The 13,642-nt window shown below is 36.2% G+C and overlaps 2 protein-coding genes across 3 annotated transcripts in view; one reads left to right on the top strand and one right to left on the bottom strand.

Annotated features, from left to right (window-relative positions):
* The window catches only part of LOC117403396 (zinc transporter 7), a 39,884-nt gene extending 35,258 nt beyond the window's left edge, over window positions 1-4,626 (bottom strand). Inside the window, exons 1-2 of the mRNA XM_034005516.3 lie at window positions 4,444-4,626; window positions 3,686-3,787 (exon numbers count right to left, since the gene is read on the bottom strand). Of these exons, the coding sequence (XP_033861407.2) occupies window positions 3,686-3,787; window positions 4,444-4,523 (182 nt within the window). The 5' untranslated portion in view covers window positions 4,524-4,626. The remainder of the gene's footprint in view (window positions 1-3,685; window positions 3,788-4,443) is intronic.
* A 2,154-nt stretch (window positions 4,627-6,780) lies between these two features.
* On the top strand, window positions 6,781-12,660 carry extl2 (exostosin-like glycosyltransferase 2). 2 transcript variants are annotated; one of them, XM_034007824.3, is made up of 4 exons: window positions 6,781-6,895; window positions 8,006-8,415; window positions 9,274-9,344; window positions 9,812-12,660. In XM_034007824.3, exons 1-4 carry the CDS (start codon window positions 6,891-6,893, stop codon window positions 10,301-10,303), a joined length of 978 nt encoding a protein of 325 aa, XP_033863715.1. In that variant the 5' UTR covers window positions 6,781-6,890; the 3' UTR covers window positions 10,304-12,660. The 2 variants fall into 2 exon arrangements, with proteins under 2 accessions (XP_033863715.1, XP_058887826.1); XM_059031843.1 differs by having other exon boundaries at window positions 6,820-6,904.
* Window positions 12,661-13,642: the final 982 nt, after the last annotated feature.

Genomic DNA, 13,642 nt, shown 5'->3' with positions numbered 1-13,642 from the left:
TCTCCTCTTATATGTTTTCAGGGCCCCGATAACGGAGGGGCCCTCACTTATATGTTTTCAGAGCCCCGATAATGGAAGGGCCCTCTTTTGTCTTCAGGGCCCCGCTAACAGAGGGGCCCTCTCATATGTTTTCAGGACCCTGATAACGGAGGGGTGTTATATGTCTTCAATCTTTACTAACTCTAGGTCCGACATCTCTACAGGAGCTTGGGCCAGTGTATTAAAAAATCTAGAATCAAAAGGTAGACAACAACACAGTAAAGGGGGTCTAATGTATCCATAAGAAGCAGGGTTTACACATCTTTCCCGACTATCTATATGGCTCAAATGCTCTCAATAGATTTCAGTTCAAAAGTTATATAGCAGAGGGAGATGTGGCAGCATGGATATAAAAAGACGCATGCTAAAAAACATTTTAGCAGATAATTGATGAATGAAAAATTTAAATAAAGTCAAACCCTAGAGCAATGTTTGTTTAAATTCATTGAAACGGCTGCCAGAAAAATATCTGTGGTACTGTAAACACCCATACAGTCAGACCTAATTTCATCAAACATCATCAAGAATCTCTAAAGACATGGGGGAAAACTATAAAAGTATGAAATGCTGTATAGATAGATGGAAAAACATACGAAGAACTACATTCACAGTATGCTGCAAAACGTAATGTAATAAATGTACAAGCAACGTTTGCTGAAAATTAGTCGACTGGTTCCAAACATAGAGCCTTCACATTATTCTGTTCAATCACAAGACAGAAAAAGTAAGTACTGTAAGTAAGTCACTGCCACCAAGATCTGTATACCCTCAAAGTACACATTAGGCTATTTATCAAGTTTCATCACTATTGCCTTTTTAAGGTGGGTCTAAAAATGTAAGTGTGATATTCTGAACATGTGGATAAGGCTGCTTAAAAGATAAACTTGACATATGTTTTGTTTTACATGGTTGGATCTTCATTTTAGTATGAGGACATGTTCCAGCCTATAAACTACTAGGCAACCTTTTAAAAACAGTATTGGCTACTTACCATTTAAAACAGTTGCCACTAAAAATATTTTGAATACTAAAGCATGACAGTTGACAGAAATTGTAAGTACAGCCAACAGCTCAGACTTTGTTAAGTAACTATGCAGGACACAATATGTGAGGAAACATAAGTCACTGGGCACGTTAAGTAAGTGAGCCGCTCAGAAAGCACACTGAGCAGATTTAAATGACTTAACGCTCTGCTCCACGAGAGCGCTGAGCGACTTTTAAAAATGGCGAATAATAATTATTTGCTTGTTTGTGTTTCTGAGGTGATGGTAGATAAAATGGCCCCGTGTGAAGTTACTGTCCCCTGCTGTACCTCTCTGAGTTCGGCGTTTGGACTGAACCTCATATCTGTCTGTGTTTAATACCGACAATACCGACGTTAATAATGAAAATTATGAATAATATTAATACTACAAACCTAATAATAATAATAATACATTCATAACTATAAGGGCAGCAGTGTGGAGTAGTGGTTAGGGCTCTGGACTCTTGACCGGAGGGTTGTGGGTTCAATCCCCAGTGGGGGACACTGCTGTTGTACCCTTGAGCAAGGTACTTTACCTAGATTGCTCCAGTAAAAACCCAACTGAATAAATGGGTAATTGTATGTAAAATAATGTGATATCTGTATAATGTGAAATAATGTATAATGTGATATCTTGTAGCAATTGTAAGTCGCCCTGGATAAGGGTGTCTGCTAAGAAATAAATAATAATAATAATAATAATAATAAAACAGCTCTACATTTAAAAAAAATGAAATTAAATGATACAAATTCGAAAACAACAATATTTACCATCTTATTTAGCCAATTAATACATAACTTCATAAGTTGAAACCAGTTCATCGTTCTTGACAAACGTATTTGTCAATCCTGCCTGTCATCACTTGTTTCCTGCAGGTGGCCATTCCGTCCGCTCACTCTGATCACTGATGAGAAATGCTCAGGAGCGCTCCGAGCGGCTCAGCGGGAGCGGAACTGAGCAAGTCGTTAAGTTGATTCTTTTACTGAGCCGCTCTGAGCCGCTCACTTACTTAACGCACCCACTACATTATTTCTGGTATTGCAAAGCCACCATTTAGGAATGTTTCTCACATGGATATACAGTAGATAGCCACATCCTGTAAATAAGTTTTTGTTAAAAATATAAAGACTGCAATAATCAAAGTGAAAGCAGAGGGTCGGTGTAAACGCTTACCAATTCAATTTTTAGAAGATTTACTGAAATTGAAAAAAAACCCAGTCATGGGTTTCAGAACTAGCTTTGAGTAGTTATTTATATTATTTAAAATCAGGGCTGTCCAACGCATGGCTCTTGAGCTGTACAAGGTTCACTGACCTCCACAATATGGCTCTTGATTTAGAGGGGAAGGCTGGAAATATTCAGTAGTTTTTGGTAGAAGCCAGTCAAAAATAAATGTTGTGCAAGTGCTTATGCATGTAACTTGTTTAGTGAGCACACAAAAGCTAAAGTGTTTTTCAGGCTTTTTAAGATCTCTCTGGTCACTGATTCGACTCTTTCAGCCAAAAAGGCTGGACAGCTCTGATTTAAATGATCAGGAGCCAGGAGTTAAATAAACTGTTCTTCCCATATAGCTTGCATGAACAACTATTAGTAAAACTACAGACTCATGTGTTATTTTATTCATGTTGTGCTATGTGTGATCAGTTCAGTGCTGATTTACCAGGGGCCCGATCTTTAAAACTCTTATTTCAAGACCTCAACTACCGTTGTACATTAATTATCCCAGACTGGGGATGCATAGCTCAGCACCATACAAGTACATAGGTGCATACAGTATTATTATTAGTTTACTTAGCAGACGCCTTTATCCAAGGCGACTTACAGAGACTAGGGTGTGTGAACTATGCATCAGCTGCAGAGTCACTTACAATTACGTCTCACCCGAAAGACGGAGCACAAGGAGGTTAAGTGACTTGCTCAGGGTCACACAATGAGTCAGTGGCCGAGGTGGGATTTGAACCGGGGACCTCCTGGTTACAAGACCTTTTCTTTAACCACTGGACCACACAGCCTCCTACAGTCCATCCATATTTCACACTTATAGCAAATATTGTTAAAGTACAGGTTATCTACTTTTTCTAAATAAATTACCTAATTCTGTAAATTAGTCATGACAAGGTGCATGTTAGACCTGCAATTTAATTGCTTTTCATCAATTTAGCCCTTACAGTGGCCAGATTAGCCAGCAGAGGTGCTAGAATATTTGCTCCCACCTCAAGTTTCATGGGTCACTGCAGCCTTACAAAGTTTTCCTACTGACAATAACCAAAAAGTATAGTATTTAAAAGTTACGGTGTCCTTTCTTGCAAGGATTGTTCTGAATAGGGAACATACATAATGTATGCAGTATCGCTGACTGCCACACGAAACAACGGCATATAGGAGAGTTACTTCATACAGTAAGTACATTCATCCTTTGTTTACGCTGATTTACTAAGAGAGAACATACAGCGTATGTCAGGTGTAAGCTGCTCAATCTATTGTAAACCAGCGACACTACCCGCACAGTGTGTTGTGTTCATGAATATGAGTTCAGCTCCACTAAGATCTACGTGGCACATCCTGTTGTGCGTGTGTTTGTATTGCGTATGGATGAAGGGAAGATTGCTAAATTTCCTTACCTGTTACTCCATATTCCGTACAGTAATTCCACAAACGCAAAGGACAGATTTAAACACAGAAAAAAGAATAGGTTCCTGGACGTCTTATCAGAAAGGATAGATCTGAAATATAAAAACAGGAAGACATACTGATCTACAACCACACGTACAGCATAAGGAAGCATGACAGCAAATAATAATAACCAGTCTGTACACCGTTAAGAATCTTCCAACACCACCAGTTTTAACACGTATTAAACTATCACTAAAGACACAGCTTAAAGGGAAAAACAAACTGCCGTTTAAAAAATACTAATTGAATAATAATAATAATAATAATAATAATAATAATAATAATAATAATAAAACTGTTCAATAATGTATGCATGAAATTATGACAAAACGGCATGTGATTCACAATGAGTTACCAGGTAATACAAACTTACAATTTTTTGATATGCCATATGGTATTTATTTAAAAATAAAAATAAAAATGTATGTCTCCTACCAACTTGTAGGTAAAAGTTTACCATTTTGCTTATACAACCCCATTAATTTACCGTAAATACTGACATAGTCACATAAAGCGACAGCACTTAGCAGAATATTGCGTTCTTCATTTACCGTTTTCATTTACCGTCTTAGTTTTAGGCCTCGTACTCTATGTTACTGCTGTCCTAGGAAGAAGTTCCAAAACCCGGATAACACATTACTACAAGAGCGCTCGGTTAAAACAGCTCGCCACATTAAAGCAACACATTAAAAACATGACCGTTTACCTGAACCATCCCGACATCTTGAAAAGCAGATTGAATTTGGCCGGCTTGTATTCGTCATCTTTAATTGATAAAGGTAGCATTATATCACTCCAATACACTGATCCCCCGGCACTTAAACTACACTGACTGTGGATCCCAGAGTGAATTGTCTGTTGCGGCAGAGAACAGTTACACTTCCGGCCACCAGGGGAGTCTTTTTTTTTTTAAGAAAACGATTTATTGATTTCGCTTTATCTGATTATCGTATAATCTGATTATATGATGTGGAGCAGACTATCGAAATCTAGTGAAGCACATGTTACCATAAACTAAAAGGGTTTATACTTGTGCAACACATCATACAGTACATGCCTGTTTCATATGGGTGGTACAATCATACAACATATGGAAGCATACTGTTCGGTGTTTTAAAATGTGCCATTTTAAAGTTTGAGGTCAAGTAATTTCAATAGATGGCTAAAAAAAAAAAAAAAAAAAAAAAAAATTGTAGGAAGATAACACTAGCATAATGTTACTACTTCCAGAGTCTTCCCTTATAAAAGTTTACCATAGTGAAAGCATAGCAAGCTGTACCAAAGCATAGTGAAAGCATGGTATGCATTGTAAAGAATAACGAGGTATGGTAAAGCATGTTAATAAACATGGCGATCCAGGACAAAGTATAGTAAATCCATAGTATAATCCTGGGAAAAGCATGGTAAAACTCCAAAAATACAGTGCAAAAATCTTCTAAGGGTTATACTAAAAAATAAAAAAAATGTGTTTGAATACTTTATGGCACATCCACAAGACTAGTTTACAGGTCTGCTGTTTTGATGGGTGTTATCTGTCCTAGATCTGTATGGCCTGCAGTGTTGGAAGAGTTGAAGCCTTCCGTAACTTTATCAACAAACAAAATGTCATCAATGAAAACCTTTATTTAAACCAACAAAAGAGACCCTTTAAAAGACTCATGTGAGTTCAAGCTTTGTGAATACAGTAAATTAATAGTGTCAACTAGAGTATGATAATGTCTGTAAATCTAGCAGGAGAACTGGAGCATGCCTATGGCAAAGGGCATAAACACCCATACTCGGCAGTGGCTGACTCATTTGTGAATGGCAATCACAAATGCCAGCAACTGCTGGTGAGCTGCTTGGGAACTGGAGCACACAATTAGTGGTTTCTTTGAGGCATGCATCATCTTTAACAAGTTGAAAACCTGTAGAACCTGCTGTGACTGCAATCCTAAAGTTAGTGCTAGCCAAACAGGTTAGCAATGGGAATGGTAGCCCACAAATCTATAATGAGAAAAAAAAACTGCAAGCACAGAATCCAAGGGGAGTAGAGGACTGTTTGATAACCAAGGCTTTATATCGTTCCTCTAATTAGCACTAAAGACAAAGTTATACATATACAAAAATGTTTAGACCAGAATTCTTAATCTATTTATTTATGTTATTCACTAGCAACATTTATTACTCCTCAGGCCTCTCCCTTTTTCTTGTTCTGAAGAGAGTTATTTTTCTTTTTCTTTTTTTTTTTACATTAAAACATATACAACTCTGCAGATTGCCTACTTCCTGTGTTGGACTAAACAGGTAGTCTACAGGTTTTATTTCTTATAAGCTTTAGAGTATCAACACCGGTTACCCTGGAAACACAAAGAACACATAGGCTGTTTTCTTGTGTTTAAACTGGTTGAACAAGAAGGAAAATCAACCACCAGAATTCTATTGTTATAAATTCCCATCACAGCAAATCACAGCAAGGAGCAGAGGCTTAGTGACATCACATGAGCACATCACGAATCACAAAGTCTAGAGCAGCTTCAAATTTCATTTTCTTAGTTTTTAATATATGCTGTACACTAGGTGCTGTTGAATGTCACTGATGTAAAATCAGATTGGATGATAGTGCTGGCTACAATTCTTATGTCAAGACAGGTAACTAGAACTGGACAGCATCTCCTGAACTGGATATTAAAAGGTGCTTGAAACAGACACCAAATAAAAATAAAGGTTTTGAGAAATTGCAATAATACCCACTTCGAATGGTTGCAAAGAGTAAAGGAACAGTCACAAAAACTTAAAAAAAAAAAAAGCATTTTGAACTTCTTCACTGTTTAACCTTGTTGTAGAGTTGTAAATGACAGCTATACACCACACCTAAACAAGATTACAAAAGCAACATACTGTGGCAACAAACGCCTACCTTTTTTTGTTTATTTTATGCATTAAATGTTATTTTATAAAACTATACATTTGTTCAAAGAGCTTCTATATCTCATAGTAGTACATATCATTAATAAATGTAACTGGTTAAAAATTCCACTGTGAGATGCTTGGTTCTCGGTCTCATATTTCAAAGTCGTGTTGGACAGCGGAAATGTTTACACTGACGTCTGCGCATTACATTGCAAGCGAGACCCATAAGACGAGCAGTGCTTTTTCAACCTCCGGTGCAAAATGAGGTATTTTTGGTAAAGTTGTGTATTTTTAACATGAAGGACTATATATGTCTTTGTAGTGTACTAAATATGATTAACATTTTATTGAAAAGCATGTTCATATAACTTGTTCGCTGACTGTTAAAACAATATTAATACATTAAGTCATATGCATTTATAAAAATCGTTACGTTTGTGATAATATTAATACATTAAGTCATATGCATTTATAAAAATCGTTAAGTTTGTGTTGTGTGTTGAAGAGAGCACTCGTGTTTGATTTTCTTTTTACATTGTGGTTTTTCGAGTTGACACGGGTTATTGAGTTTTAGAAGAAAGAGTCCCTCCCACACTAAGTTTACTGAGCTTCAGTGTTTTGATTTTTGTTTTTTAAATATACAACGAAAACGTAGCCTAAAATAACTTTTCTTTTACCCTGCGGTCTGTGTACGTCTTTTACATTATACATTTCTTTGTTTCTAGAAACACATTTCGTTATTCTTCTGCTGTCTACTGATTTGTAAAAGGAATAGCAAATATAAACGTGGTTATACAAGCTCAAAATGCAGAGCATGCGCAGTGCTTGCTGCACGTCATGCCAGCAACACTGCTTGACAAAGATGGTATTGTACTGTATTGTACCATAGTATTTATTCTACTATAAATATTTTATTTAACATTGAGGTATGCTGTATTGTATTGCCCTCTCTACCCCCATTTCCAAACAAGTACTGGGAGGATGTCAGTTATGGTTTCAAAGCTAAATCTAGCATGTCCCACAATTTAGTAACATCTTACACAGAAACTTTTTCTTTGTGTATCTTGACAGCCTTTTTTTCAATAATATAGTTTTTTTGTGCACTCTGTTTACAAGAAAGAACCTGCCTGTTGAAAGCAGTGTTCGTTTAAATGCCTCCTCCTAAAGTAAAACAAGAAACTAAGGTGTGAATGTAGGCTCTAGGTCACAGTCCTACTACTGACATCTGTTGCACTGTAGGGAACACTTCCAGAACTTACATACAGAGCAGCTAATGTCTGATTTTACTGATATTGTTCTGAGATGACAGTACTGCATTTTATAACATGTACACTTTAAAATTGCATTGAATTTCTTTGTTTTTTTATCCCTTGAAGGATCTGCAAACTGCACGGAAAGATCCGCTTCTATTTTATTTTAACGGTCCTCCTGCTGTTCATTGTGGGTGCTTCATTAACTGCTCTGCTGCCCAAAGTAGACCACGATGAGGTTGGTGCACTCAGAAGGGACAGCTGGCCACGTCAGCAACAGTATTCTCTTGCAGATTCATTTACAATCATCATGCAGACATACAACCGAACAGACCTGCTCCTTAAACTGCTAAACCATTACCAGGCTGTCCCCCATCTGCACAAGGTCATTATTGTGTGGAACAACATTGAGGAAAAGATTCCCAGGGAATTATGGGACTCCTTAGGACCACACCCCGTCCCAATAGTCTTTAAAGAACAGACTGTGAACCGAATGCGAAACAGGCTGCAGTTTTTCCCAGAGCTGGAAACCGAAGGTACAGTTTTTAAATCAAAGCTTTCAGTCATTTGTTTGTCATAGAGGAGACGCTGCTCATGGATTCCAGTTGATTGTAAGAGTACAAAACAAACTGGTAAATGGCTATGGCAGATATCTCAATACATGTGCTTTGCTCTCTTGTTAGTCTCTGTTCCTTGCCAGCCTATATCTGTGTGTAATGGATATGTGAGTACCTGTAGTTTATTCTTTCATATTACAGAAACATATAAAATTCTTGTCTCTGTATAATACATTATTTCATATGTTAGCTTCCTGTGGACTGTTCCTTATTTGAAAGCAGCCCTTGTTGACAGTTCAGTTTCTTTGCATTATTTAAAGGTAGTTTTAGTTGTAGAGGGAAAAAAAGCTCCTTAGAAATGTGCTTGCTCCTATTTTGCATTATGATCCACTCTGTGAAGGTCATAAATGACATTTTCAATCATTGTTATATCTCAGGAATCACAATTAATCTGGGTCTGTGAAACCAGCCATTAGTATTTGACACTTTACATGTTTCTTGAGAACCATTTATCCCAATGTGATGAAACTTATAAAGGGTATTTTTATTGACATTACTGATGGCGTCAGAATCTTGGGTTATTGAGTCTGTCCATGTGTCAGCCTTTATGTGTCTTTTTATCCAACGATGAAGAAAATTACAAATGATATTTTGTAGTGCAAGTTATTGAGTGTATCAGAGTCAGGGGGTTAAGGGGTATCTGTTCGTATGCCAGACTTATTTGCAGGTGTTGGTGATATACTTGTTCATGACACTGATCGCACACATTTTGTAGTAATGCTGCGGCTGTAACACAGAAGTATTTTGCTGACTAAGTTGTTTCCTTTGTTTCCACAGCTGTCCTGATGCTGGATGATGACACTTTGGTTAGTGCACCCGACCTTGTTTTTTCATTCTCCATCTGGAAGGTAAAACATATTAAACATTTAAAATGAAATCCCGATGTTTATCCTAATGTTTATTGATTCTAAAAGTATTGGTGGACATGAATAGTTGATTGTTCCATCTTCAGATATGACTGGATGGGTCTTAACTCTTTCAACACTGCAGACCTGAATACAGGTCTAGGATAGATAACTCCACTCTAAACTGCAGAGCACTCTAGTTGTACAAGATAACTTTAATCAAAACAGTTGACTAGGAAACAAATATACTAATATAGCTGTGTACATTTGTATTTGTATTGTACTTTTTAGTAAAATAAACTATTTAAATCATTATCCTAGGATAGCCTTTTCTAAAAATTCTCAGGGGTTGATCAACCTAAATCATTCACTGGTACCGTAGAACATGTCATTGATTTTTGTTAATTGAACCCTGTGACATGACACAGAGATAAAAACCATGTAAAAACTGCTTACTCTTGTCTTTACAGCAATTCCCTGATCAAATCGTTGGGTTCGTGCCTCGGAAGCACATTTCTACGCCCTCAGGAATTTACAGCTACGGGAGCTTTGAGCTTCAAAATCCCGAAGGTGGCAATGGGGACAAGTATTCCATGGTTTTAATAGGAGCAGCGTTCTTTCACAGAACATATCTGGAGAAGTTTCAGAAGCTGCCTAGTGAAGTGCACAGCCTGATAGACGAGACCCAGAACTGTGACGACATTGCCATGAACTTCGTAGTCGCAAAACACACAAGGAGGCCGTCGGGAGTTTTTGTGAAGCCGGTGGACATGAGGAATCGCGAGAGGGATGCAAGCAGCGGCTATACAGGGATGTGGCATCGAGCAGAACACCTTCTTCAGAGGTCCTACTGCCTCAACAAGCTGGCTGATATCTACGGCAGCATGCCCTTGCAATACTCCAATATCATGATCTCTCAGTTTGGATTCCCAAGCTATGCAAACCACATGAGTAAGAACTAGCCCGGAGGGTGCTGTGGTTTGTATTCATTCACGCTACCAAACACAGGTGCAGCCCTAGATTGTGGAAGCTTGCTTTTTGTTAGGCGCTTCTTAACCCCTTGCTCTAAATCTCCCCATGGAATTCTGCCTTGTTTCTGTATACCTCAGTATAACCCAGAATTCCATAGGGATATGGCTCACAAACATACTGCAATTTGCTTTTGTGTATGTTGCTGAGATTTTTTTCTTCTTCTAGTATTCTATAATACATGAATAAATAGCATTGGCTTTAATTTTGAAAAATATAATAGTTGAGTAATTACTTTAAAAAGTTGCATACACTTTAAGGTATGTTAACTGCATGTAGTTACATTGTAGTTACCATATACTAATATTTACTACCAGTGCTCAGTACACAAAATGGAACTCCATACTGTAGATTAACAACATGTATTTAACAAAGTTATTTTTCTGAACATATAATTGTTACATTTATTAAGTAATGGAAAGTGTTAAAGTACTGTATGGCTACAGTAGTTAATGTACCTATGTGTATTGAAGTGTATTAAAAAAGCCTAATCAAAGGAAAGGAGACCTTTGTGAATGTAAGAAAAACAGAAAAATGTTAATTTGTACAAAAAAAAAATGCTTTACAAAATGCTGTTTCACTCCACGTGATCATTAATTATGACTTACTGTCTTGCTTCTGGGAATTTCATAGCCTATTACTAGACAAAGAGAAGGAGATGTGATACCTTTTATTGGACTAACTAAATAATAATTAATCACAAGCTTTCAAGATCTCAGTGGTCTCTTCTTCAGGTGAAAGTAGGAAAGAGAGATTTTCACCTGAAGAAGAGACCTCGAGGTCTTGAAAGCTTGTGATTAATTATTATTTAGTTAGTCCAATAAAAGGTATCACATCTCCTTCTCTTTATCTATCATCTCTGGACTGATATGACTACCATTTCATCTATCATAACCTATTACTGTAACCCTACTAAATGTACCTGAAAAGGGAAACCAAAGTGGTTAGCTTGTGCCAAGAAAGTTAGGTGGTTACCATGATGTCAGGGTAAGCATTTCTAGAGCAATGGGTATCCTGTATGTCAAGGTAGGGGAATATAACAAATATGATAAAGAAATATATTGTACTGCGCTGTGCTCGTTGTAAATGATGTTGGTAGCAAACTGTGAACATTGTATATTTGTCGTCAGAAAATATTGGATACAAGATACTCAGCTTCACCACTAGGTGTCACTCTGATACAATAACAAGTATGGGTAACGGCATGGACCCTAATTTGAAGCAACATGGAAAGACTGTATTTTAAGTGTAAAACTGTTTTTATACTGTTAAAACTTTTGCAGTTGCATTTGCTTTTCATGATACATAAATTACCATATTTAAATAATATTTGATTCAGGACCATTAATAAACCATTATTTGGGATATTCTAATTGTATACATCTGTTTTTTTTGTTTTGTTTTTTCAAGAGAGGTTATAAGGGATTTCCATATATGTTACCTTGAGTTTATGAACAAACTATGTATAAATTTAAGTGAATTCCATTTTTTTTCTTCTGTTTGTTTAAAATATGTTTTTCATCCAAAACTAAGTCTTTCCTACCTGTTTAAGATCCTATTAATATGTGTTCTGTATGATTCTCTATAGTAGTTTATATCCTATATATTATTTGTCATGCTTACTAACTATTGCAGCAAAAACTGCCTCGGGGAAGATTACAACACTGATACATAGAACATGTGCACCGTTTATACATGTGTAATGTTTGTAGTGCAATATAAATTACACTAAATGACTGTAATGCGACTCCATAATATAAATAAATAAAACAGAATGGTTTCTTAGACAATGAAGTGTAAGGAGTTGAAGCCTGGGAGTTTCATATAGAGTCTTATTGAATACTGTGTGGTATCTTAAAAGAAATAGGGAGTCTGGGAAAACCTTAAACTGTACTGTATTAAAGCATATATAAAAGGCTTGATAAGATAAAATGCTGGGTTTTTTTTTTTTTTTTTTTTAATGCAATGTTTGGTTAGTCGTGAGGGTTACTGCAAGACATAGTTTATTGTTGTTAAAATGTTTGGGAATTATTAAATCCTGAGATCTGGAGGGGTATGGTGGGTTTTTCTCTAATAATAAAAATACATAATAATAATGTATCTTCTCAATAGTGGTTTTTTTTTTTTTTTTAACAACTTTATTACTGCATTATTTGAAAGGAGTATTTGTTTACAAGGGAAGTATACACCATTAATGTTTCACAAATAACACAGAATGATGCTTTGATTTGTATAGATAGTTTTCAATAGTAGTAAAACCAAAATAAATTTAAATTGTTTTGTTTTAAAATGTGTTCGTTTGTAGTCATTCAATCAGTGTTCTGAAGGACACAGAACAGACTTTTTAAAACCACATTTGACCTTTTAGGCTTTCACACCATTACACCATTTGATAGAGTTTATAGAAATAACATAATGCGTCTTTTATTTCTGTTTCTGCGCTTACAGCATATTTTAGATTTGAGGCAGGAAACCTGAGCAGATGGAATGTCTGTAATGAGGCCAGAGTTAAAAAATGACAACAGGAGTGTTCACAGGAAATGTCTTTCCTATTTCTTTTCATTGCAAATCTATAACAAAGTCACTGTTTCAGAAGTAAAGAGATTACAGGTGCGCCTCCTAACTGGTCATTTTGTCATTATTACAGATATAACACCTTTCTCAGGCTTACTCAGTGACAGCTCAAGGTAGAATATGCTGGTGACCAGAGCAGTAATAAATGATGATTAAGAACATGCATCATTTGGATAATATACTGTATTCTTTAAATATGTGAATTCATGTATATTTTATGTTGTTTTAGTTTAAGGATATGCACATTTTTAGCACAAAGCTAATTATTTTCAAGGTTGGGTTTATGTATGATTTAATATAGGCTCTAAACTATTTTTAAACCTGTGGAATATGTGTGGTTTGACATACATTACACTTATCAGACACGTCTATTGTCTTATTGCATAAGGAGTTTGTGAACCTCTGCAAGTTCATTAATAAACATACCATAAACAATGCACTGTAGACATCAAGGAGTTTTCTTGAATGGATGGATGTTTGTTATACCTTTTAGTCTGTATACTTTCTTGTTCTCGACTAGTCATAGCTATATCTTTGGTAACAAAAGTGGATCTTTGACCTATTCTGGTGCTGTCCCTAGTAGCAAACCACAGGAGACACCAGAGCGTATAATTTCTTGAGACATTGCTGGCAGCAAGTTTATTTTTGGCGACATGGTTATATACACATACAAAAAAAAAACTATTCCAGTTAGATGC

The sequence above is a fragment of the Acipenser ruthenus genome, chromosome 10 (assembly GCF_902713425.1).
Source record: "Acipenser ruthenus chromosome 10, fAciRut3.2 maternal haplotype, whole genome shotgun sequence".
NCBI classification, from domain to species: domain Eukaryota; kingdom Metazoa; phylum Chordata; class Actinopteri; order Acipenseriformes; family Acipenseridae; genus Acipenser; species Acipenser ruthenus.
The sequence above is the reverse complement of the archived record's forward strand: the minus strand, read 5'-3'. Positions and strand labels throughout refer to the sequence as shown.